Source organism: Scyliorhinus torazame, chromosome 17 (assembly GCF_047496885.1).
Source record: "Scyliorhinus torazame isolate Kashiwa2021f chromosome 17, sScyTor2.1, whole genome shotgun sequence".
NCBI classification, from domain to species: Eukaryota; Metazoa; Chordata; class Chondrichthyes; order Carcharhiniformes; family Scyliorhinidae; genus Scyliorhinus; species Scyliorhinus torazame.
This window is the reverse complement of record NC_092723.1, coordinates 20,683,284-20,711,154: the sequence shown is the minus strand read 5'-3', so window position 1 is coordinate 20,711,154 and position 27,871 is coordinate 20,683,284. Positions and strand designations below refer to the sequence as shown.

The window sequence follows — 27,871 nt, the reverse complement described above, 5'->3', positions numbered from 1 at the left end:
GTACTGTCTCATGCAAAACAGCAACTCCAACAGTGCATTATTCACTCAATATATCATCAAAGTGCCAGCCATGATTACGTGCTGGAATATTTGGAGTGAAACTTGAATGTACCTCTGATTGACATCTGAGTGCTACCCACTGAGCCACAACTGACATTGTTAATTGTAAGAGAAGGAGATAAATGAGGAAAGTAGATTGTTTGACAGTTTTATGGACCCTATGGAAGAGTTTTCTTTTAAAGTAGAGGGACTTGCATATGAAGCGATGCTTTGTGCACCTCAGGGCGCGCACAGCAGTTTAAAGTGAATTTAGTACTATTGAAATTAAATCATTGGTCTGCATAATAAGGCCAACCCCTCACTGCGTGAAATCGATTTGTACCACTCCAGCCCGCCCTGCAGCCAGAACGCACTGTGGGTGGGGTAAGTTGCCAAACAGTGGGACTTCTGCCCCTCACTCGGGAGCAAGTCTCACCCATGGAGGCTTACGGCTAATCGGAAGACTGTCAGCACCCAGATCTCATTAACTGTCACTTCCAGGACTACAGAAGTCCAATGAATCCTGGAGTAAGCTTAGTGCGGGGTATAGGGCCGGGAGAGTTTGTGCCGCCTAGGAAGGGGTGTGGGGTGATAGGTTAGAGAGCACTGACGGGTAGAAAGAAAGTTGGGATATTATTGCCCACCGATACACAAAGGGCAAACCCCCCCCCCAGTATCACCTTCCTTCCCACCCTTTTTTGAAAACACTTTTAATCAAAAGAGCCTACATAATCCTCCTGACTGCCCATGCCAACCATATTATGGCAAGGGCAGCATATTATTGGGGTCAATTGTCTTGTTAACCTTAATTGACCCTTGATTATGTATTTAAATATGGAATGTGGGCTGCTGATTTTGGTGCCTGCTCTCTTGGCATGTTCTGGTGGTGAGCTTGGGGCTGGGCAAGGGGCTGGTTGAGCGGGGCCCCCACCTCTGCCAATAACATGCCCGTTAGGGGCATGTAAAATCCAGCCCATTATTGTAATATAGGAAAGACACCAGCCAGTGTCTGCTCATCAAGCTTCCACGAACAACATTGTGACAATGACAGCTGATCTGTTTTAAATATTGTGTGAGGAATTAATATTTGCGAAGACACCAGAGAGAATTCCCCTCCTGTTCAAAATAGTGCAGTGAGATCTGAGGGAAGACAGGACCTTGGTTTAACATTTCCTCCAAAAGGCAGCACCACCATCAGTGCAGCACTGAGGGCTACCGCTAAACCATATATGTATAGTAGGCGACAATGTGATGAGCCTTGCTTATGGCCAAGTGAGGAGAAATTGCAGTGGCGTGTCTGACGGGTGCCCAATCCAAAGGGGAAATACAGGCATCAAAGTTCAGCTGAAGAACTGAAGTACTTGAGCTCCAACATCCTGTCATTGGGTTAATGGGTGACAATCCAGAAGGAAATGAGGGGCAATCCACTGTAGAGGCATCTTTATAGGTATTTGGATCCATTTTTGTATGCTGGGGGCGGGGGGGGGGGGGGGGGGGGGGATGCTTGCAAGTCTGTCCAATACCAATTCTCAGATTTCTTGATCACTCTCACCACTATACACAGTTTGGAAAACAAAGGTAGATTTATGGGATTTATAAGGTATAGTTGTAAGTGAGTTTGATTTAATGTTTTGGTGCCTGGAAGGTTAAAAAGCTATAGTTAGATTCATGCTGGACAAAGGTATTTGTATGTGTGGGGGATTTGTCTAAATTCAAACTGTGATTCTATTGTGCTTAGAGAGGGCAATGGTTTCAAGAGTAAATAAACCAGCCGTGGTTGCTGAGCAACTGGGGCTTTGTAAAGTATTTCAGTTTTAGTTTACCTAATATGTTTTAGTTGGAGATGGGTAATGAGAGAGAAGGCAGCACTCGCAGCTCTGCTAGAAGGCAGTTGGTTTTAGAAGGCTAAAGAGGGAACACTCTCTCAGCCTTGCTGGAAGAAAAGTCATACCATGGAGTAATGGTTAAGAAAACAGATGCTGGAAATCTAAAGTCCAGCTCGGTAAGGAAACTGGAGAAATTTCCAAGAAGCCTGGATGGAGTTAAGGACATTGGGAACTAGAACAGATTACTGTTCAGTAAAGTCACAGAGACTTCATAGAATGTACAGTGCAGAAGGAGGCCATTCAGCCCATTGAGTCTGCACTGGCCCTTGGAAAGAAGACCTTACTTGGGCCCCACGCTTCCACCCTATTCCCTTTATCCCCATAACCCAACCTAACGTTTTTGGACACTAAAGGCAATTTAGAATGGCCAATCCACCTAACCTGCACCTCTTTGGACTGTGGGAGGAAACCGGAGCACCCGGAGGAAACCCACGCACACACGGAGAGATAGTGAAGACTCCACACAGACAGTGACCCAAGCCGGGAATCGAACCTGGGACCCTGGAGCTGTGAAGCAACTGTGCTAACCACTATGCTACCGTGCTGCCTTGAAAAGCATTGGATTGTGAGAGGCCAGAAAGATATCTACAGTAGTGCCAAGGTTTGTGAGAAATTACTGTAGTTTGGGAGACGTTATTTGAACTAATTATGGAAATTGATGGCTGGGCTTAAGAGTGTCTATAAAAGCCTTTTAAGACAAAGGAATCCCGAAGGGAGAGATGTAAAGCTTGAAAGCAAAGCTTGGTGGAAGCAATGGAGGGAAAGCGTAATTTAAAAGAAGACTTGAAAATGTGACTTTTGAAAGCGGAATTTGAAGTCACTCATGTGGAGGCCAGAGTTTAGTGGGACCAGCTGGCTCGCGGTATAAAAATCAACTGAATGGATTTTGAGGAGAAATCTACAGACGTTCACTTGGGTTCAGCAGTCATCTTGTGTGCTTAAAAGGGACTTTGTGTTAATGGGGCCATTGTAGCTGAAGATGTAATTTGTAATCCGTGTGCTCAGAAACAAACAAAGCTATTTCAACCTGTTGAAAATTATTTTTGAATGATTTGATTGGTTTGATTTTGTAGTGCTAGAAATTAGTTACAGCATAAACATGCCATTTGGCCAAGTAGATCCACCCAGGTATTTCATGTTCCACATGTGTCTCCTCCATCTATTTTCATCTCACCCTATCAGCATATCTTATCATTTCTTTCTCCCTCCGGTGCATATCTAGCCTCCCCTTAAATATATCTATAGTATTTACCTTAACTACTCCCTGTGGTAACACATTCCACATTCTCACCACTGAATAATGAAGTTTCTCCTCAATTCCTTTGATTTATTAGTGCATCTTGTATTTATTGTCCCCATACTGGTCTCACCTGCAATTGGAAACATCAGCTCTACATCTACCCTATCAAACCCTTTCATAATCTTGAAGTCATTTGTCAGGTCACCCCATCAACCTTCTCTTTCCTGGAGAAAAGAGTTCTAGATTGTCCAGTCTTTCCTGAAAGACATAACCTCTCAGTTCTGATACATTCTTGTAAATCTTGTTTGTACTTTCTCTGTTGCCTGTATATCTATCTTGTATTGTTGTAAAGGCCAGAGGTTTGTGGGAGGCGTTTGTTCACAGCACTGTACAAGTGTGATGTAAACAAGGTTCTATCCAAATTTAACATAACTTCATTGCTCTTCAATTCCATTTGAAGAAATGAGCCTCTGTGTTTTGTTGATTTTTGCATGGTTTGCTGATTAATACTTGGTTAATAAATGAAAGCGATATTTAATCCGATCAGCATGGTTTACTTAAATAGTCATGTTTTGTGGTTTATCTTAACATTTGAACTAGTTTTTTGAATCTATAGAACTAACCAGGTATGATGAGACAAGGTTTACCTGCTCTGCAGATGCACCCAAGGTGAAAACGCTTCGGAGTATAACAGTAACAACAATAATGTGTTAGGAAAATATTGGTGACATGGAAATAGCAAAGAAATCTAAGAAATTGGAATATTTTCTGCTGGTTAAATGTTTTTTAAAAACTGGGTAAACCTAGTTAATTAAGGCAGGGACAACATGGTTGTGTTAATGGAACTTGTGCTTTTGATATGTTAATGAACTTTGCAATACTGCAAACAGATGTTTACCTAAGGCAGGTTAGTAACAATGGGGGGTAGAACATGATTGAATCTGAATATGTTGTTAAAGTTTCAAAGGAAGAGATGGTGTGAAAAGAGAGTTGTGAAGTAGGGTCATAAGGTGAGTGTACTTTGCATTTACACTCAGCTAACAGTAAGAAATTAAGGTAATTAAGTCTTGAGTTCTAAAAGACGTTAGGTTAGATAAGCGAAGATCAAAGGGGAAACAATTTAAGGAGATGGTTAAACCTACATTGGGGAGCTGTTTGTAGACCTCAGCCAACAGCAGGAATAGCTGTTTAACTCCCAGCAAGAGGTGTCTGTGGAGAAAGCCAGTCTTGGAAAGCAAGTTGTTGGTTTTACCTTGGAAGAAACCCGAAAGAGATATAACTGCCTAGTGTGGTAACTGTCACTGGATGTTTTATAGATTTTAAAATCTATACGGTCTTGCGGAACATTTGGGGGAGTTAGCCGTGGAAGTAAAGTTGGGCTTGTTTGGAACTGCTTAAAATTAGTGATAATGTGTATAGCTGTTATCTTAGTTAGGTGTACTTCTAGTTTAATTTATTGTTGTTTGTTTTATTTCCTAATCAACATTTATTTTATTTAAAATCATCACAAAATATCTGGGACACTATTCTCTGGATTTCAAACTGTTCCTCACGCTATATCAAATTGCAAAAAAAATGCAGTTGAGGACAGTTGTTTCAAGTTATCATTCTGGAATTTAGAACTACTCGGCATTTACTATCAGCCGTGTCCTTTACATGGGTATAGCTGAAATATTATATCAAATAATCAGCAATGTATCATTTAATATAAGAGGATCTTATGTAGCTTTGTGGACGAGGGTAGCACTCCTTTGGGCGGTATTCTCCATTTTTGAGACCAAGCGCGGGGGCTCCGGCAGTACCTTTCCCTCTGGCCAGGATGGGGTGCCAGAGTCTGAGCTTGGAACCTCATTAATTATGCACAGGTGAATTCCTGTCCGAATGACAAGTCGCAGCCCCGTTAGAACATAGAACAATACAGCGCAGTACAGGCCCTTCGGCCCACGATGTTGCACCGAAACAAAAGCCATCTAACCTACACTATGCCATTATCATCCATATGTTTATCCAATAAACTTTTAAATGCCCTCAATGTTGGCGAGTTCACTACTGTAGCAGGTAGGGCATTCCACGGCCTCACTACTCTTTGCGTAAAGAACCTACCTCTGACCTCTGTCCTATATCTATTACCCCTCAGTTTAAAGTTATGTCCCCTCGTGCCAGCCATATCCATCCGCGGGAGAAGGCTCTCACTGTCCACCCTATCCAACCCCCTGATCATTTTGTATGCCTCTATTAAGTCTCCTCTTAACCTTCTTCTCTCCAACGAAAACAACCTCAAGTCCGTCAGCCTTTCCTCATAAGATTTTCCCTCCATACCAGGCAACATCCTGGTAAATCTCCTCTGCACCCGCTCCAAAGCCTCCACGTCCTTCCTATAATGCGGTGACCAGAACTGTGCGCAATACTCCAAATGCGGCCGGACCAGAGTTCTGTACAGCTGCAACATGACCTCCCGACTCCGGAATTCAATCCCTCTACCAATAAAGGCCTACACTCCATAGGCCTTCTTCACAACCCTATCAACCTGGGTGGCAACTTTCAGGGATCTATGTACATGGACACCTAGATCCCTCTGCTCAGCCACACTTTCAAGAACTTTACCATTAGCCAAATATTCCGCATTCCTGTTATTCCTTCCAAAGTGAATCACCTCACACTTCTCTACATTAAACTCCATTTGCCACCTCTCAGCCCAGCTCTGCAGCTTATCTATATCCCTCTGTAACCTGCTACATCCTTCCACACTATCGACAACACCACCGACTTTAGTATCGTCTGCAAATTTACTCACCCACCCTTCTGTGCCTTCCTCTAGGTCATTGATAAAAATGACAAACAGCAACGGCCCCAGAACAGATCCTTGTGGTACTCCACTTGTGACTGTACTCCATTCTGAACATTTCCCATCAACCACCACCCTCTGTCTTCTTTCAGCTAGCCAATTTCTGATCCACATCTCTAAATCACCCTCAATCCCCAGCCTCCGTATTTTTTGCAATAGCCTACCGTGGGGAACCTTATCAAACGCTTTGCTGAAATCCATATACACCACATCAACTGCTCTACCCTCGTCTACCTGTTCAGTCACCTTCTCAAAGAACTCGATAAGGTTTGTGAGGCATGACCTACCCTTCACAAAGCCATGCTGACTATCCCTGATCATATTATTCCTATCTAGATGATTATAAATCTTGTCCCTTATAATCCCCTCCAAGACTTTACCCACTACAGACGTGAGGCTCACCGGTCTATAGTTGCCGGGGTTGTCTCTGCTCCCCTTTTTGAACAAAGGGACCACATTTGCTGTCCTCCAGTCCTCTGGCACTATTCCTGTAGCCAATGATGACATAAAAATCAAAGCCAAAGGTCCAGCAATCTCTTCCCTGGCCTCCCATAGAATCCTAGGATAAATCCCATCAGGTCCCGGGGACTTATCTATTTTCAGCCTGTCCAGAATTGCCAACACCTCTTCCCTACGTACCTCAATGCCATCTATTCTATTAGCCTGGGGCTCAGCATTCTCCTCCACAACATTATCTTTTTCCTGAGTGAATACTGACGAAAAATATTCATTTAGTATCTCGCCTATCTCTTCAGACTCCACACACAATTTCCCATCCCTGTCCTTGACTGGTCCTACTCTTTCCCTAGTCATTCGCTTATTCCTGACATACCTATAGAAAGCTTTTGGGTTTTCCTTGATCCTTCCTGCCAAATACTTCTCATGTCCCCTCCTTGCTCGTCTTAGCTCTCTCTTTAGATCCTTCCTCGCTACCTTGTAACTATCCATCGCCCCAACCAAAACTTCACACTTCATCTTCACATAGGCCTCCTTCTTCCTCTTAACAAGAGATTCCACTTCCTTGGTAAACCACGGTTCCCTCGCTAGACGCCTTCCTCCCTGTCTGACCGGTACATACTTATCAAGAACACGCAGTAGCTGATCCTTGAACAAGCCCCACTTATCCAGTGTGCCCAACACTTGCAGCCTACTTCTCCACCTTATCCCCCCCAAGTCACGTCTAATGGCATCATAATTGCCCTTCCCCCAGCTATAACTCTTGCCCTGCGGTGTATACTTATCCCTTTCCATCATTAACGTAAACGTCACCGAATTGTGGTCACTGTCCCCAAAGTGCTCTCCTACCTCCAAATCCAACACCTGGCCTGGTTCATTACCCAAAACCAAATCCAACGTGGCCTCGCCTCTTGTTGGCCTGTCAACATATTGTTTCAGGAAACCCTCCTGCACACACTGTACAAAAAACGACCCATCTATTGTACTCGAACTATATATTTTCCAGTCAATATTTGGAAAGTTAAAGTCTCCCATAATAACTACCCTGTTACTTTCGCTCATATCCAGAATCATCTTCGCCATCCTTTCCTCTACATCCCTAGAACTATTAGGAGGCCTATAAAAAACTCCCAACAGGGTGACCTCTCCTTTCCTGTTTCTAACTTCAGCCAATACTACCTCGGAAGAAGAGTCCCCATCTAGCATCCTCTCCACCACCGTAATACTGCTCTTGACTAGCAGCGCCACACCTCCCCCTCTTTTGCCTCCTTCTCTGAGCTTACTAAAACACCTAAACCCCGGAACCTGCAACATCCATTCCTGTCCCTGCTCTATCCATGTCTCCGAAATGGCCACAACATCGAAGTCCCAGGTACCAACCCACGCTGCCAGTTCCCCTACCTTGTTTCGTATACTCCTGGCATTGAAGTACACACTTCAAACCACCTACCTGAACGCTGGCCCCCTCCTGCGACGTCAAATCTGTGCTCCTGACCTCTATACTCTCATTCTCCCTTACCCTAAAACTACAATCCAGGTTCCCATGCCCCTGCTGCATTAGTTTAAACCCCCCCAAAGAGCACTAACAAATCTCCCCCCCAGGATATTTGTGCCCCTCAGGTTCAGATGTAGACCATCCTGTCTGTAGAGGTCCCACCTTCCCCAGAAAGAGCCCCAGTTATCCAAAAATCTGAAACCCTCCCGCCTGCACCATCCCTGTAGCCACGTGTTTAAATGCTCTCTCTCCCTATTCCTCATCTCACTATCACGTGGCACGGGCAACAACCCAGAGATAACAACTCTGTTTGTTCTAGTTCTGAGCTTCCATCCTAGCTCCCTGAAAGCCTGCCTGACATCCTTGTCCCCTTTCCTACCTATGTCGTTGGTGCCAATGTGGACCACGACTTGGGGCTGCTCCCCCTCCCCCCTAAGGACCCGGAAAACACGATCCGAGACATCACGTACCCTTGCACCTGGGAGGCAACATACCAAACGTGAGTCTCTCACGCTCCCACAAAATCTCCTATCTGTGCCCCTGACTATAGAGTCCCCAATTACTAATGCTCTGCTCCTCTCCCCCCTTCCCTTCTGAGCAACAGGGACAGACTCCGTGCCAGAGGCCCGTACCCCATGGCTTACCCCTGGTAAGTCCCCCCCCCCACAAGTATCCAAAGCGGTATACTTGTTTCTCAGGGGAACGACCGCAGGGGATCCCTGCACTGACTGTTTTTTCCCAGTCCCTCTTACAGTTACCCACCTATCTCCAATCTTTGGTGTAACTAATTCCCTGAAGCTGCTATCTATGACCCCTTCTGCCTCCCGAATGATCCGAAGTTCTTCCAACTCCAGCTCCAGTTCCCTAACTCGGTCTTGGAGGAGCTGGAGATGGCAGCACTTCCTGCAGGTAAAATCAGCAGGGACACTAACTGCATCCCTCACCCCAAACATCCTGCAGGAGGAACATTGCACTCCCTTCCCTGCCATTCCTCTAACTTTCTACCAAGATCTGGCTGCCGTCAGCTAGTGGGTTTGAAGGCCTGGGCGCTATATATAAATGCCACTCCCGCACAATCTTATCACTCTATGGCCTACCAGGCCTCAAGACCATGCAGAATGTCCAGAACCTAGAGGCAAAAGATCAGCCTCGAGAAGAAATCCGTACCTCGGTTTAATCTCCCTCCCCCTAGGCCCAGCACCTGCAAGGCGCCTATGCCCCATGTAGACCTCTGGCCCAACTGGAGTCTTTCTGCATTCCCTTCCAGTAAATGATGTGGTATCTTTTTGACCCCCTTGTTTGTGAGTATTTCCTGCGGTCTCTCCAACCTCTTCCCCCCCTTCCAAAGTCTTCACTTTGCCTTCCATTGCTCGTCATTTCCTCATCCACCTCCTTGCATCGCTGCCTGCCATCGTGCTCGCTTGTCCTTCCATCCCCAAACTTTGCATAGCCCTCCATCCACATTGCACCCCCCCCACCCCCCCTCCCTCAAGTTGGACCATGGGCAGTTGGGGTGGAGGAACCATGAGTCCTGCCGCACAGTGCTGTCCATAAAGATCCGCTCTGGACAGCAGAAACCCAGCAGAGTGACGTTCAGCACATTAGCAGCACAATGCTATAGCAGTTAGGCTATATTGCACTCATTCCGAAGTCTCAAGCAAACCGTGGTCCGCCTTGCGCATGTCACACTTCTTAAAATAGGTTTGGCGCCGACGTGATTCCCAGCTGGTGTGACACAAGATTGGAAGGCCTGATGAGATTTTGACAATCAGCTGTTTAAATGAACATTTATGAAATGCAAATGCCGTTCACGCCACCAGGCAGCGGGAGAACTGACCCACCATTGGGAGAATTGCATGCTGTTTTTAAGTCGCCAATTTTCCAACTTTTCAGCTCCTGATGGATTTTCCCCTCCCACCCTCCATCAAACCCACCACAGGTGGGATGGGAGAATTCTGCCCATTAACAGTGAAAGAATTGGCTTCCGGTGGCAGCAATGAGTGAGTGAGCCGCACATTCGGGGGCTCTCACTCCGGCGGGATTTGAGGACCTGGTTCCCCGGTTTTGCGGAGCTGTGAAAGGACGGCCACAGGGGGGGGCTAAGGAGCGAGCAGAGCTGCATGGAACTGCGGGAGAGCAGAAAGCAGCGCAAACTGGAGAGGAAGGGACAAAAGCAAGGTGCAGGGGAAGCTGACCCGGTCGCAAAGATGGCGGACCTGCGAACCTCGGACCCGGTGATCCAGCAGGCGCTGGAAAACATGCTGCAGGTGATAAAGAGCAGTTTTGAGTCGTTGAAGCGGGATAACTTGGACCCACTTCAGAAGGCAGTGGATCAGCTGAACCAGACACTGGATGCCCAGGACGAAAACGTTAAGGAGCTGGGAGAGGCGGTGGAGGAGCAGGCGGACGCGCAGACGATTGCTGCGCTAGAGGTCGATGGGTTGAAAGAGAGACAGAGAAGACTGCTGGACAGAGTAGAGGAGCTGGAAAATAGAGCCCATCGACAAAACCTGAGGATCATCGGCCTCCCGGAGGGGGCGGAGGGAGCTGATGCCACAGCGTTCGTGGCGGACCTGTTGATGCAGCTGATGGGGGCTCAAGCCTGTCCGCTACCGCCGGAGCTGGAGGGGACACACAGAGTACAGGCGAGACAGGTGCGTCCGGGGGGTACCCCCGTCCGATGGTGATTAGGTTCCACAGGTTTGTGGAGAAGGAGCGGGTGCTGCAGTGGGCTAAGAGCAGCACGTGGAATAACAGTGTCCTTTGCATTTACCAGGACCTAAGCCAGGAGGTGGCCAGGCAGCGAGCAGCCTTCAAACAAGTTAAGGAGGTGTTGTTCAAAAAGCACGTGAAGTTTTGTCTGCTCTTCCCGGCCCATGTTTGGGTTACGCATCAGGGCCAACACCACTACTTCTCCGAGCCCGAAGAAGCGATGGACTTTGTGAGGGATCAGGGGCTGGTCTCGAAAAAAGGACCCACGGACGCAAGCTAGAGTCCGCGAATTACTGGTTGAAGGGATGCCTACTGTGCCTGGACTGCAGGTTGACTGTTTACTGTTTTAAAGGTGCCTTGTGGTGTATTTTTTGTGGGCAGTTTTTGCCTGTGGGGGAGGGTATTTCCTTCCCCGCCCCCCCCTTTCAAATGGCCTTTTTCCTTTTTTCTGTTTTTTTTTTCCTCCTTTTTTTTTCTTCTGTTGTGGTGGGTACCTTTTGTTGGGCTCTCTGAGTGCGCTGGAGCCTGTATTGTAACAAAAGGGTGGCCGGTCAGCAATGGGGATTAAAGATGTTGGTTGGGGGCTTTTGTTTCATTTATGTCTATGGTTTTTATGTTTGTTTCGGATGGGGGATGTACGGGTACTGGGTTATTGCGGTGTTATATATATATCTATATGTATATATACATATATTTTTTTGGTGCTCAGATAGGGACGTGGGTTAACACCTTTCTGTGTACACAGCTGGAATTGTATTGTACCTGGAGCAGCCTCACGTTGCTGGTTTGATGTTTACATCTTGTTTGATCTTTCCCATCTTAGTGAGACTGCTCCAGTGGGTCGGAGTGGGGGATGGTGTGCTGGGGAGTGGGGAGATGAGGTCGGGGAAACAACGGAAGTGAGACAAGGGGGCGCCGGAGCGATGAGTCACCGGGCTAGCAGATTGGCTCGTCAAGGGAGTCAGGTGGGGGAGAGAATACAGCCAGTGAATGGCAGGGGTGGGGTTATCGGGGGATGTTGCTAGGGGGGGAGAGTTATTTTGCTGACGTGGGGATCTAAAGTAGGTAATGGAAAGGAGGTTGGGGGTGGAGGCAGCCAAGAGGCGAGCCAGGAATGGCACGTCGCATGGGCCGGGTACGGGCCCAAGAAAGGTTATGGCTGACTGGGTGGGGGTGGTTGTGCCCCCCCCAACCTTGCTGATCACCCGGAATGTCAGGGGACTAAATGGGCCAGTTAAAAGGGCATGTGTGTTCGCGCATATGCGGGCTCTAAAGGCGGATGAAATTATGTTGCAAGAGACACATCTGAAAGTGACTGACCAGACTAGGCTAAGAAGGGCTGGATCAGCCAGGTCTTCCACTCGGATTCTAAGTCCAGGGGGGTAGCAATTATGATCAATAAGCGGGTTCAATTTGAGGCGGATGGCGTAGTCGCAGACGGCGGGGGCAGATTCCTTATGGTAAGGGGCAAGCTGGAGGGGAGAAGAGTGGTGCTGGTGAACATATATGCCCCGAACTGGGACGACATTGACTTTATCAAAAGAGTGCTGGGGAAGATCCCGGACCTAGACTCACGTAAGTTGATAATGTGGGGGGGGGGGACTTTAATACGGTCCTTGACCCGGGGCTGGACCGGTCATGTCCCAGAACGGGCAGACTCCCAGCAATGGCAAGGGAGCTGAAAGGGTTCATGGAGCAAATGGGGGCTGTGGACCCATGGAGAGCCAGACAGCCGACGGGAAGGGGTTACTCGTTTTATTCGCATGTTCATAAAGTATATTCTAGGATTGATTTTTTTTAATCGTGAGCAGGGACTGTGTAGGAGAGGTAAAGAATATGGAATACTCGGCAATCATTATCTCGGACCATGCCACGCACTGGGTGGACCTGCAGGTCGGGGGGGCGAATTACCAACACACGCAATGGAGGTTAGACGTAGGACTGTTGTCGGAGGAGGGGATATGTGAGAGACTTCGGAAGTGTATGCAAAATTACTTGCAGGTGAACGATACGGGGGAGGTTTCAGCAGCGACCCTGTGGGAGGCGCTGAAGGCAGTAGTGAGGGGGGAGCTGATCTCAATTCGGGCTCACAGGGTCAGGGCGGACAGAGCAGAAATGGACAGATGGACAGATTGGTTAGGGAAATTCACCGGATAGACGAGGAGCATGCGGGGTCCCCGGGGGAGGACCTATTCCGGGAGAGACGGAGATTGCAGACGGAACTCTGGGTGCTATCCACGAGTAGGGCCGTGGAACAACTTAGGAAGGCGAGGGGAGTGGGGAGAAGGCCGGTAGATTGCTAGAGCATGGGGAGAAGGCCAGTAGGTTGCTAGCGCAGCAACTCAGGAAGAGGGAGGCGGCCAGGGAAATAAGTAGAGTGGTTGATGGGGAGGGGAGCAGAGTGGAGGACCCGGCAGGACTGAATAAGGTATTTCGGGACTTCTATAGTAAGCTGTACACTTCAGAACCCCCGGAAGAGCCGGAGGAGATGAAAAGGTTCCTGGATGGACTAACCTTCCCAAAAGTAGGCAGGGGACTAGTGGACGGGCTGGGACCCCGATTAGAGCGGAGGAGGTATTGGGGGGGCCTAAAGACCATGCAGTCGGGGAAAGCCCCGGAACCGGATGGATACCCAGTAGAGTTTTACAAGACGTTCTCAATAAGAGATAGTGGGACCAGTCCTGACGAGAGTTTTTAATGAGGCAAGGGACAGAGGGACCCTGCCACCGACAATGTCACAAGCCACCATCTCGCTGATACTGAAGCGGAACAAGGACCCGGAATCCTGCGGGCCAGACAGGCCAATCTCCCTCATCAATGTGGATGCCAAGGTCCTGGCGATTAGAATTGAGGACTGCGTACCGGAGGTGATTGGGGACGATCAGACAGGGTTTGTGAAAGGCAGGCAGCTGACAGCTAACTTGAGAAGATTGCTTAATGTGATCATGATGCCCCCGACGGGCAAGGAGGTGGAGGTAGAGGTGGCAATGGATGCTGAGAAGGCCTTCGACCGGTTGGAGTGGGGCTATTTGTGGGAGGTGCTTGGACGGTTTGGGTTCGGGGAGGGACTGGTTAATTGGGTCAGTCTATTGTACCAGGCCCCAAAAGCTAGCATTAGGCTGAACAGGATAATGTCAGATTATTTCAGACTACACCACGGGACCAGACAGGGGTGCCCACTCTCCCCGTTGCTGTTCGCGCTGGCCATAGAGCCGTTGGCGATGACGTTGAGAGCTGCGAAGGGGTGGAAGGGAATGACTGGGGGGGGGGGGGGGGGGGCGGTGGAGGGGTGGAACATAGGGTCTCTCTCTATGCGGACGACCTGCTCCTGTACGTGTCGGACCCACTGGCCGGGATGGAAAATATACTGGAAACATTGAGGAAGTTTGGCCGGTTTTCAGGGTACAAATTAAATATGGCCAAGAGTGAGATGTTTGTGGTGCAGGCAAGGGGCCAGGAGAATAGACTGAAGGAGCTGCCATTTAGGCTGGTGGAGGAACGTTTCCGGTACTTGGGGATACAGGTGGCACGAGACTGGGGCAGGTTGCATAAGTTAAATTTGACTAGGGTGGTGGAACAAATGAAGAGGGAGTTTAGGAGATGGGATGCACTCCCGCTGTCACTGGCGGGGAGGGTGCAGCTGTAACGATGACAATCCTCCCTAGATTTCTGTTCATCTTCCAGTGCCTCCCGATCTTTACCCCACGGTCCTTCTTCAAAGGGACCGGCAAAATCATCATGAGCTTTGTCTGGGCAGGAAAATCCCTGCGGGTGAAGAAGGCGATGCTTGAAAGGAGCCGCAGCGAGGGGGAATGGCATTGCCGAGTCTGACCAACTACTATTGGGCGGCTAACATAGCCGTGATAAGGAAGTGGATGGTGGGTACGGGGTCTATCTGGGAGCGAGTGGAGGCGGCTTCGTGCAGGGGCACCAGTTTGGCAGCCCTGGTCACGGCTCCCCTACCGCTGTCGACGGCCAGGTACTCCACGAGCCCGGTAGTGGGGGCGGCCCTGCGGATATGAGGCCAGTGGAGGAGGCATGTGGCGGGGGTGGGTGCGTCTGTCTGGGCTCCAATATGTGATAACCATCGATTCACCCCCGGGAACATGGATGGAGGGTTTCGAACATGGCGGCGGGCGGGGGTGGGGAGGGTGGGCGATATGTTCCTGGAGGGGAGCTTTGCGAATTTGAGGGGCTTGGAGGAGAAATTTGAGCTGGTAAGGGGAAATGACTTTAGGTACTTACAGATGCGAGACTTTGTACGCAGGCAGGTCCCACTTTTCCCGCGCCTCCCGCCAATAGGGATCCAGGACAGAATAGTCTCTCGAGGAGAAGGAGGAGAGGGTAGAGTCTCGGATATCTACAAGGTGCTCATGAAGGGGGAAGAGTCCCAGACGGAGGAACTGAAACTCAAATGGGAGGAGGAGTTTGGCGGGGAGATGGAGGACGGGCTGTGGGCGGAAGCTCTGAGTAGGGTAAACTCAACTGCAACATGTGCCAGGCTCGGCCTGATTCAATTTAAGGTCGTTCACCGGGCCCACATGATGGTAACTCGGATGAGCAAATTCTTTGGGGTAGAGGACAAGTGCGCTAGATGCGCGGGTGGACCAGCGAACCACGTTCACATGTTTTGGGCATGTCCTAAGCTTTGGGGGTACTGGGAGGGATTTGCGGGGGTCATGTCCCGGGTGCTGAAAACAAGGGTGGTGATGAGTCCAGGGGTAGCAATTTTCAGGGTTTCGGAAGACCCGGGAGTCCAGGGGGAGAAAGAGGCAGATGTTCTGGCCTTTGCTTCCCTAATAGCCCGGCGGCGAATACTGCTGGCATGGAGGGACTCAAAACCCCCCGAAGACCGAACTATGGCTTTCGGACATGTCAAGTTTTCTGGGTATGGAAAAAATTAAGTTCGCCTTGAGGGGATCTGTATTGGGGTTCGCCCGAAGGTGGCAACCATTCATCGACTTCTTCGCAGGAGAGTGAACGTCAGCAGGGAGGGGGGAGTTTTTTGGGGAGAGGAGCGGGCATGTGCAGTATGGTTTGATTGAAGCATTGGTTTTATATTGATGTTCGCACATTTCTGTTATCTGTAACTGTTTAAAATGCCAAAAAATACCTCAATAAAATTGTTTGTTATAAAAAAACAGTGAATGAATTGGGAAATAACTCTGAGATACCTGTGCTTAGATACCTGTCCAGAAACAATGATTAGATCCCGGAAATTCCAGGGATACGGTGGTGCAGTCGTAAGCTCACTGGTTAGTAATCCAGAGGCCCAGACTAATACTCCAACATAGATTCAACTCCCACCATGGCAGCTGGTGGGAGTTAATTCAATTCAGAAATCTGTAATTTAAAGCTAGTCTTTGACTTATGATATGGAATGGTGGGCACTAAATATATGACAGATATCATTGATTGTCGTTAAAAATCCATCTGGTTCACCAACGTCCTTTTAGGGAAGGAAATCTGCCACCCTTACCTGGCCTGGCCCATATGTGACTCCAAAATTACAGCAGTGTGGTTGACCCTTAGCTGCTCGGTAGAAAGGTAACCTGTTGGGAGGACATATAAAGGCTGCAAAGAGACATAGACAGGTTAGATGAGTGGCAACAAGTGAGTGGGGAACAAGATGGCTAATGGAGTATAATATGGGGAAGTGTGAAGTTATTCACCTTGATCATAAGAATAGAAAAACAACATATTTTTAAAAAGCTGTGAAGCTTGTAAATGTTGATACTCAAAAGCATGTATCAGGGAAAGTAAATGGCATGTTGGCCTTTATTGCAAATGGATTGGAATACAGGAATAAATAAATCTTGCTACAATTGCACAGGGCTTTGGTGAGATAACAGTTTTGGTGCAGTTTGGGCGCAGTTTTGGTTTCCACATTTAAGAAAGATTGTACTTGTATAGGAGGCTGTACAGCAAATGTTCACTAAGTTGGTCCCTGGGATGAGAAGATTGTCTAACGATGAGAGGCTGAGTAAATTGGGCTTGTATTCTCTGGAATTTAGAAGAATGAGAGACGTCATTGAAACTCTGAAGGGGCTTAATAGTTAGACACAGAGATTGCATCCTCTGGCCGGGGAATCTAAAAAATGGGGAAACAGTCTCAGGATAAGGGGCTGATTATTTAGGACTGAGATGAGGAGAAACTGCTTTACTCAAAAAAGGTTGAGAATCTTTGGAATTCTGAAACCCGGAGAGTTTTGGATGTTCCACAGTTGAATAAGGCTGGGATAGCCAGAGTTTTGGTGCCTCAGAGAATCTAGGAATATGGGGAGTTGGTAGGAAAGTGGACTTGAAACCAAGATCAGCCATGATTTTATTGAATGGCAGAGTAGGCTTTACAGGCCATACGATTCTGATGAAGAGTCATTCAGACTCAAAACGTTAGCTCTGTTCTCTCCACAGATGCTGTGAGACCTGCTGAGATTTTCCAGCATTTTAAGTTTTTATGTCGGCCAGATGATCATTTTCGTGGGTTCGTGTATCAGTGCAAGGGCTGGACCTTAATTGCCCCTTCTAACCCCATCAACACTTCTGACCCTGTGAGGAGCTGAATGCTCCAATCAGCAAGATAGCTGCAGTCTCCAACCTGGCTGCCATCTGCCTTTGCTGTTGGTGCCAGGCAGGGCGCTGGACACCTCTAATTGGGAGTCGGGTCGCCTCATGGCCAATTATGACATTTGACTGTTGAGGCACAAGCTCAGGACATGTAATTCCATCTGGCTATTGGGTTTCTGTCCCCACTTTGAAAATCTGGCTCATGATATCTGCAGTCCTTAATAATAATAATAATAATAATATTTTTATTGTCACAAGTAGGCTCACATTAGCACTGCAATGAAGTTACATTGTTAGACTTGTTACAAGTTACACTGCAATGAAAAGCCCCTAGTCGCCACATTCCGGCGTCTGTTCGGGTACACGGAGAATTCAGAATTCTCAGCTGGTACGGGAATTGAACCCGTGCTGCTGTCCTTGTTCTGCATCACAAACCAGCTGTCTAGCCCACTGAGTTAAACCAGCCCCTTAATTGAACCAGATGGAGTGTATTTATCATCAGTAAGGCTAGTCAGACTAAAAGGGACATACACCTATGGGTTAACAGTAGAATGAAATATTGTGTTTTACACGGTAATTATACTTGCCAGTCCAAAGCAGCATAGCCTCAAACTTAACAGTGCAAGCAACATTGGAGATTCACTAATAAAGATGTAGACTTACGAAGTGTTAGGGACAGTTGCACACTATTAGGCTTTGAGTTGACTTAATATCCCACCCCCCCTCCAGAAAAACCTGTTGGTGTTGACTGATATTTGGGGCAGGGGGTGGTCCTGCGTCGTGATCTGTGTGTGCGTAGTTTGGAGTTTGCAAAACTGCGAGGGATACATTTCTGGTATCAAGAGACATGGTGCTAAGGAGGTAAATGGAGCCATGATCTAACTGAATGGTAGAAGGGGTTTCAAGCACCTGTCACGCATTGCAATATCTGCCACTGGTTTCATACTAATCACTATTTACTGTATCATCTGACAGAGGTCCTGGAATAATTAGCACAGGAATATAAAGTAGAGAAATCATTCCTAAGTTTTAGAATGCCTGTGTTGTCGACGCAGTGTAAATGGCTTGGAACCAGTTCAAGGCCGTTACACATTCCTGGCCTTCAGATGCTAGTTATAAATAACTGGAGCTCACTTTCGTAGTTTCTGACCTCATCTGAATGCCCTGGATAGTTCAGAATCTTGTAAGCCACCTATATTTTCCTGTATTGTTGTAGCACTGTTGACAATGCTGCATGCTGCCAAGTTGTGACAGCAATAACTTGCATTGATGTAACGCCCTTAATATAGTGACCATTCCTATTTACATTGCTCCCTCAGCTGCTTATATTGTACAGGTCACTTTCTAATGCAGGCTTGTCCAATCTTTCTGCTTTGCTGGGGGGAGGGAGTGGGCGGTGGATGCAAATTTCCTTTTTTTTTCTCACTCGAGGGGCCGATGAGCAAATTTCGGAAAGATGTGTTTCGGCACAACGTTAAACTGAACTTTAAAAAAAAAAGTTGATTTATTAAGAAAATAAACAATTGCTGCGCCAAGTAAAAGCTATGTCAAACCAATAAATTATTATGTCAAAACAAGTAATTAATAAAAATGACCAGAGTCTGTCTGCCACGCACACTCCCAGTCCCAGGGTGCTCACTCGCACTCTGCCACTGTGAGTGTGTGTGTATCTGTTGGTGTGTGGTATGTGAGAGTGAATGAGAAACCTGAGACTGCGAGTAAGTCAGGCATCCACCCGCTCTCTCCTTCCCACCCCACACACAGGCATGCACACACACATCCCTCCCCACATACACGCATTCACCCTCTCGCATTCGCTCCCACTCCCTCCCAACCCCCCCGCACACACGTCACACACCTCCCATCCCCTCCCCACATACACACTCAGTCTCTCATATTCACACTCAGTCCCTCCCATCACCACCTCACACATGTTCTCACATTCCTCCCCTCCGCCCCACATACACGCTCAGTTCCTCCCATCCCCCCCACACACACTCAGTCTCTCACGTACACACTCAGTCCCTCCCATCACCACCCCACACACACCATCTCTCACTTGTACATGCACACTCTCACTTTCTCACTTCATACATAAATGCACTTTGTGAGCCCCCCCACCCCCCCAATCAGTAGTAAACGCGGGAGAGGAAAAGCATGTGATCGGGGAGCGACTTCTTACAAAATCTTCCATTCTGAAAACTGGCTCCGGGGGGGCAGTAGAACGCATTTGACAGCCAAATCCTGGCCCACAGGACGCCGGTTTGACAACCTAGTTCTAACACTAAATGAGCAATGCAACAGAGTGGGGTAAGACAATTAATGAATAGGGAAGAACAGCTGAATTCGAGAATTGTCATCTTTTGGCTGTCCTACAAAACAATGTCATGTTTTGTAACAGAAAGTTATTGATTCTCAAAATTTGGAGACTGTTGAAATTTGCTTCTGGGTGCCAGCTCTGCTGTTTGGGATGCCCTCAGTTGAATTATTGCTCCAGACCATGCTGTCAGGCAATTGTTAACCTTTACATGACATCCAGAATCCCCATGTTCACATTTCGCATGAAGGCAGTTGCCATGTGGGATCATTTATCAAGGAAGGTTACTTGTATATTTGTTTCATAGGTTCATTTTTCATTAATCTTTAATTAATCTTAAATTAATCTTTACATTTATTTATTTATGCTATCACAGCTCACCATTCAATCTCCCTTTGTTCATCTCTTTGATATGTTTTATTATACAATAGAAATGTAAGTAACTTTGGACAAAATAACATCACCCAATAGTTAACGGATGGAATCTAATTGACGGTTCTGATGGGTTTATATGCACAGATTAATGAAATAAAAATTTCTAAATAAATTTCTAGTTGGGAGTCCGGGATGCAACTAAAGCATCATAAAAAGCTCAGGATAATGGAATTAATTTCATTCATCTGTGCATATAAACCCATCTGAGCCGTCAATTAGATTCCATCCGTTAACTATTGGGTGATGTTATTCTGTCCAAAGTTACTTACATTTCTATTGCATAACAAAGGGAGATTGAATGGTGAGCTGTAATAGCATTGGGAAGGTAGACTGAAATAATGATCAAAAAGAGGTGAATTGTTTTGAAGGAAGAGAGGGAACTGGAAAGGTTGAGTGCCCCCAAGAGGGTGATAGGTGAACAGGGACCCGAGGGGAATGAAACCATAGCTGAGTGCCAGTGCACACCACCATAACGATCAGTAGCTACAATGCTTGACAACTGGCACCTATGCTGAAAACCACTAATCACTCCAACACCTGATAACCACCTCACACATGGCACTTGTGGCAAAATCTGTCTCGAGGGTTGGCCGATGATTACTGCCCTGCCAGTATCACCAATATCCTCAGAATAAACATTGAAATAAAACGGCACCTAAAACATTTCAATTTGAACAATTATCCATCACAAAGATTTTTCATGCGTTTAAAGATAATCCAATAAAACCAGGGTGAAAAGGTGCGATTCCACATCCACGAAAACAGCTGTATGTTAGTCACCACTCTGTTTCCCAGTGTTACTTGATGCTTCCTCATTTTTCAAAGACATCAACTGGTTTCAATTCAAAATTCCTTCTGCTGTTGTAATAAGAGATGAGTTTTAGATTCTATCTCAGTGACTTGAGGCCTAGCCTTAGCATCTATGCTATTCCTCTTAATGTCCATGAGGCAGCATGTTTGCGTTCTTATTGTTCTGGGTAAATAGGTTTCTCCAAAATTTCTTATTGCGTTTAGTAATGTCCAACTTACATTTTTGGCCTCTGGTTCTATGCGACGAATGTAAGAATATCAGATATATTGTGTTATAGGTATTTGGTACAATAAGGTTTAAAAGCCTGGGTTAGTGTGTGTTTTGACTGCTACAGTCATATCTTTTAAATACATTTCTAGTTGGGAGTCCGGGGTGCAACTAAAGCATCATAAAAAGCTCAGGATAATGGAATTTTGTTTTGATGAAGGGGATTCCTTGCGGAGTTCTTTAAATTAAAGCTTGGTAAGATTATGTCATTACTGCGTGGAGCTAAGGCATCAGGCATTTTGTTGGAAAAGCAGGTCAGTGCAGTTCTGGATGACGCTGTGACAAGTCAGGCAGCTTGCTCTCTGCAGTTCAGTTAAAAGGGATTAACAGTCTTTATAGCAGTGTTGACTTGTAGATCAAGGGGGAGCTGAAACAAGCTGAGAAACAGTTTCTGAAGCCATACACCCAGAGTTTCTGCATGGGTCTGACAGAAGTCAGATCTTGTCTTTAAATTAGTATTAAGATATCTCTCTTTCTCAAAGAACATCTCTAAAGCCAGTATTCCTCAATGCCGTTAGTACTTAGAGTGGATTGAGAGCTGAGATGGTTGATGCTTTTTTTCTTGTTGTTGAAGTGGGAATAAAGAAAGCAATTAAGGGTACTGTTTTCACTTTATTGAGTAATATTTTAAGTTATTTTCTGGTGTGATGTTGAAGATTTTAATACTGTGGTAGCAATAACGTTTGTTTTAATATACCATATCCCTATTTCTTCGTGCGATCACTCCTGGAGTGAAGTATCCTTTCTTCACAGTTGGCACGGTAGCACAGTGGTTAATACTGTTGCTTCACAGCGTCAGGATCCCACTTGGGCCACTGCCTGTGCGGTGTATGCATGTTCTCCCCGTGTCTGCGTGGGTTTCCTCCGGGTGCTTCGGTTTCCTCCCACAAGTCCCGAAAGACATGCTGTTTGGTGAATTGGACATTCTGAATTCTCCCTCTGTACCCAAACAGGTGCGAGTGTGGTGACTTACTTTTCACAGTAACTCCATTGCAGTGTTAATGTAAGCCTTCTTGTGACAATAAAAATTATTATTACAAAAATAAAATGTTGGAGATTCTGTTCAGTATCCTAGCCGCTGTTGGCGTCTGGTCTGGGATCATAAGACTATTGGAAACATTTGTGCTACATCTATCCTGGCGAGCCCTTTCATAACTTCAAAGACAACTATCGGATCAGCCCTAGGCCTTCTCTCATCTAAAGAAAAGGGCTTTGGCCTGTTCAGTCTTTAGCAACGAAGGAGAGTGGGAGAGTGTTCACAAAGATTGAAATGCTTATTCATGAGGGATGTAGTTTGAATTTTAAATATTTGGTCATCATCTGGAGTAAGTGGGTTTATCGTTAAAGTTCTTCTTTGCTTTTGCTTGTAGGTTCTCTCCAGAGGCAGCGTCCCGACGAGGACTCAGCACAGCCGAAATGAATGCTGTGGAAGCAATACACAGGGCAGTAGAGTTTAATCCACATGTGCCAAAGGTAAGTGTCTCTGCTACCATTGTTCAAATTGGTAGCACTCTCGCTTGTGGGTTCAAGCTCCATTCCAGAGGTTTGAACGCATGGTTTAGACCAGGGATTTTCAAAGTGAGGGTCGCGACCCGTAGATGTGTCGCGGGATGGCGTAGAATGGGTCTCCAAAAGGTCACCAAAATAATCCCCAAAGATTGCCTGACCATGTTTACCGTTTTCTGTCTGGGTAAATTCTCACTGCAGTAGAGTGTATGACCACGCGCGGCTGATGTAGAAGCTGGTGCCGAGAACTTACTTGCCTCTCTGGGCCAGAGTTAGTTGGGCAGTTTGCACTCAGAGACCTGTGAAATTTTCTTTGGCTGGCATATCCTGCTACTATGTTCAGCGTCAGGACCTGCATTATTTCTTGAGTTCCGTGTGGTAATAGTTCTTGAGTTCAGGGTGCCACTGACAAACCCTGTGCGTCTTTTATCATTCTCTCAGTTAACTTAGACATATAGCCTCCTCCAGCCCTATGTCCACTCCTTCCACTTCCGAATTGTCTCTCCACACCGGGGCTCTTGTCCTTCAAGGACGCTTCTGTTTTTCATCTCCTCCCCGCCGCTATCCACCCCCTCTTCCCAGGTACTCGACCCCAAGCATCCATCTCTGCCGTGTGGCTACATGGACTCCCATCAGCTGAATTGGTTCCTCTACCGTAAGGACTTTTGCATCTACCTTTATCAGGCTTGAATTGTTCGCCAAAGATGGCATTAGCTGGCGACTACACTACACTCATGTATACAGGAGCCGGTAAAATGTTACAGGTGTATGGAATGGAATGTGTCTGCACGTTTTGCATATTGGTCACCTGAGCTGTGCCTAGCATTGTTTTTTTTTAAAGCATGTTTTCAGTCTGTTACCAAATTACCTGGGAACGGTACTGACAGACATCCAGTGGCATTCTGTATGACCGTGTTTTCAGTTCAACAGTTAGTGCTCCTGTTACTTAAGTTGACGTTTTGAGTTTAAATTCCTATCCGAGGTCTGATAGGTTTTGAACGTGTGGATGTGACGTTGTTAAAACGGTGCAATATTGAGCCTGGTAATCTTTCCAGTGCTAGCACACAATTTTCCAAATACTAACAATTGGTGTGAAGATAACAAATAATCCTGAGTTTACATCCTTTAGCAAGGTGTCAGGGTGGAGCTATTGTTTAAGGAAAAACAACAGCTCAGTTTATAATTTTTAAGTGACAACAGTGAGTGTGATGTTTTTAATAGTAATTATGGAGAATCTTTTGTGAATGTGGCATGGATCGCGATAGTCGTCTATTCTGGTAACGTGGGTCGCTCGAAAGAAAGTTTGAAAAACACTGGTTTAGACTTCATTGGGGGTGCTGGACTGTCAGAGGTGCCTTTTCTTCCAATGCACCTTAAACCAAGGTCCTGTCTGCCTGCTTCGGTGGGTTAAAACATTCCTGCATATATATGTATAATATGTAATACATATTTTAAATTACTTCACTGGCTAAACCAGCATTTGTTGCCCATCCCTAATTGCCCTTGAGAAGCTGGTGGTGAGCTGCGTTCTTGAACTGCCACAGTCCATGTGGTGTAGGTACACCCACTGCTATTAGGGAGGGAATTTCAGGATGTTGATCCAGCAACACTGAAGGAACAGTGATATATTTCCAAATTGTGATGATGGTGTTCCTATGTATCTGCTGCGCTTGTCCTTCTAGATGGTGGTCGACGTTGGTTTGGAAGGTGCTGCCTAAGGAGCCTTGGTGAGTTCCTGCAATACACCTTGTAGATGGTACACACTGTTGCGACTGTGTCGGTGGTGGAGGAAGTGAATGTTTGTGGAAGGGGTACCAATCAAGCTGGCTGCTTTGTCCTTGATGGTGTTGAGCATCTTGAATATTGTTGGAGTTGCACTCATCCAGGCAATTGGAGAATATTCTATTGCACTCGTGACTTGTGCCTTGTAGATGGTGGACAGGCTTTGGGGAGTCGGGAGTTGAGTTACTCATTGCAGGATTCCTAGCCTTTGACCGCTCTGGTAGCCATGGTATTTATATGGCTAGTGCAGTTCAGTTTCTGGTCAATGGTAAGCCCCCAGGATGTTAATAGTGTGAATTCAACAAATGTTAATAGGGCAGCATGGTAGCACAAGTGGATAGCACTGTGGCTTCACAGCGCCAAGGTCCCAGGTTCGATTCCCTGCTGGGTCACTGTCTGTGAGGAGTCTGCACGTTCTCCCTGTGTCTGCGTGGGTTTCCTCCTGGTGCTCCGGTTTCCTCCCACAGTCCAAAGACATGCAGGTTAGGTGGATTAGCCATGATTAATTAGTGTCCAAAATGGTTAGGGGAGGGGGTTACTGCGGTTGGGTGGAAATGAGGGCTTAAGTAGGTCGGTGCAGACTCGATGGGCCGAATGGCCTCCTTCTGCACTGTATGTTCTATGTTCAACGAAGTTAATGCCATTGAATGTCAAGGGGCGATGGTTAGATCCTCTCTTGTTGGAGATGGTCCTTGTGTGATGCAAATGTTATTTGCCACTTTGCAGCCCAAGTCCATTATCCAGGTCTTGCTGCATTTAAAAAAAATTTAAAGTACCCAATGATTATTTTTTTTGTAATTAAGGAGTAATTTAGTATGGCCAATCCACCTACCCTTCACATCTTTGGATTGTGGGGGTGAAACCCAGGCCAACACGGAGAATGTGCAAACTCCACACGGACAGTGAACCGGGGCCACTGTGCCACCTAAGGTCTTGCTGCATTTGGACATGGACTGCTTCAGTATCTGAGGAGCCGGAAATGGTACTGAACATTGTGTAGTCATCTGCAAACAACCCCACTTCTGACTTTATGATGGAAGTGAGGTCATTGATAAAGTAGCTGAAGATAGTTGGGATGAGGACACTACCCTGAGGAACTCCTACAGTGATATCCTGGAGCTGTAATGATTAACCTCCAAATACTGTAACCGTCTTCCTTTGTGCCTGGTACGACTCCAACCAGTATTCCCCCTGATTCCCATTGACTCCAATTTATGGCTTGATGCCATTCTTGGTCAGTGCTGTCTTGATGTCAAGGGCAGTCACTCTCTCCTCACCATTGGCATTCGGCTCTTTTGTCCATGTCTGAATCAAGGATGTATTGAGGTCAGTAGCTGAGTGACCCTGGCAGAACTCAAAACAGCGACAGTGAGCAGGTTATTATGAAGTAAGTGCCGCTTGATAGCCCTGTTGATGACCCCTTCCATCATTTAACTGATGATTGAGAGTAGACTGATAGGGCGGTAATTGGCTGGGTTGGGTTTGTTCTGCTTTTTGTGAACAGGGCACTAGGCAATTTTCCATATTGCCGGGTAGATGCCAGTGTTGTCGCATATATATGGAACCTTACTGTGTGTAAATTGGCTGCCATAGAATCATAGAACTGCTACAGTATAGAAGGAGGCCATTTGGCCCATCGAGTCTACACCGACCCTAGAAAGAGTCTCCACTCTATCTCCATAACACCACCTGACCCACACATCTTTGGACACTAAGGGGCAATTTAGTATGGCCAATGCACATAACCTGCACATCTTTGGACTGTGGGAGGAAACCTGAGCACCCAGAGGAAACCCACGTAGACACTGGGAGAAAGTGTAAACTGCACTCAGACAGTCCTCCAAGGCTGAAAATGAACTCTGGTTCCTCGCGCTGTGAGGCAGCAGTGCTAGCCACTGTGCCATCCTTACATCCACCATGTGCATCCTGTGCCATGTATATCCGCCATGTCCATCCTGTACACCAATGTGCCGCCCTTACTTCCGGCATGTACATCCAGAGGATTTAAAAGATACCAAATTAATACAAGCCTTTTTCTAGAGTATGGCAGTAATTTAGATGATGCAATGTTTGGTTATCATTAATAAAAATAATTAATGGTAACCTACATTAGTTTGACAGTGGTCTGTTGTGGGAAATTGTGAATATTAATTCTAGGACGGTTTACAAATATGCCTTGTTTAGCTTGCCAGGATATAGACTTAGGACAAATTCACGATGCACACTACCACTTTTTACTTGTGTCCTTTTGATTTACATAAAATGTGTTGTGTGTACTGGAGCTACCAACCTGTCAACAGCACAATACCCATTAAAGCAATATGAGAATGATATGTGCACTATAGGGCCTGGGAAAACAATGGATGAATGGTGTGTGTTTATATCAACCTAGAACAATCAAGTCAAATGAAAAAAAAAAGTATTTTGTTTGGTTTCCTGATCGATTTGGTAACATGAAAGAAGCTACAGTAGCAAGTGTTTGTTTATTGGTGCTCAGTGTCATGTGAGACCCATGGGAGATAGTGTGATGTAGGACTTGAGGGATATGGCGACTACAACTGTGCACCTGTGTGCATCTCCATGAAAATTAGTGGCTACAATGGCTTAATAGTGGAGAAAATTACTCGAACGCTTGCAATGGTTGCAGGATAGTTACTAATCCTTAAATGTAGATATCCTTGCACATCAGTAGGTGAGATGCTTTGCCTCCCACTACCATCTATCACCAGATAAACTAGACCAAAGTCAAACAAAACGACTCAAAATTCATAGCGTGCAAGCTCCTCGGCTGATAAATTGGCTTGTGAAAGAAAAATGGAATTATCAAATAATTTGAATGAAACAATGCAAATAGCATGGCAAGAATGGGAATTAGCGCTAAAAATTTCAGATATTAAATGATTTGACTTAACCAATTTGAGGCCAAGAATGGGCTGTATACCCAGAAGTGATTATCCAGTTATAATACGATCTCAGAATTTAGTTGATGTATTAAACTCTGCAACCTGATGAGATTACTGCCTTCTTTAACCATTTGCATGTGTCCATTGTTCTCTCTGTATGTTTTGGTAGACAGGTAGATTACAGAGCTGGAGCCCCACTGGGGGAAAGGGATCATTTTACATTTTCCCTTGAACAGACCTAAGTTTCTGTCCCATTTTAGATGGATGCTTGAATTCAGCTGTCCTTTACATGTGGCGTGTGCTGGTTTGTGTATAGATTGTCGGCTTGAAGCACAGTGCTGAGGGGAGGCTGGGGGAAGAACAGTCATCGCCTTGTTCAGCTGAAGGACAACTTGGAAATGGGAGTCAAAATGGAGATGCAATAAGCCAAAAGTGAAAATTGTAAGATTTTTTTGATGTGTGTAGTCTCTTGACACAGTGCAACCAAGGGAAGCATGGCACAAGTGTTATTGTCATTGGACTAGTGATCCAGAGACCTGGGGACCTGGGTTCAGTGGCAAGTGGTGAAATTTGAATTCAACACACATCTGGAATTAAAAGTCTCATGACC

General features: G+C 46.4%; 1 protein-coding gene across 6 annotated transcripts in view; it reads left to right on the top strand.

The window, feature by feature from the left end:
* Positions 1 to 27,871, top strand: part of LOC140393765 (suppressor of tumorigenicity 7 protein homolog) — a 221,064-nt gene that overhangs the window by 121,272 nt on the left and 71,921 nt on the right. For all 6 annotated transcript variants that reach the window (XM_072480157.1, XM_072480155.1, XM_072480156.1 and 3 more), the window contains one exon: positions 22,441 to 22,543. In XM_072480157.1, the coding sequence (XP_072336258.1) occupies positions 22,441 to 22,543 (103 nt within the window). The remainder of the gene's footprint in view (positions 1 to 22,440; positions 22,544 to 27,871) is intronic.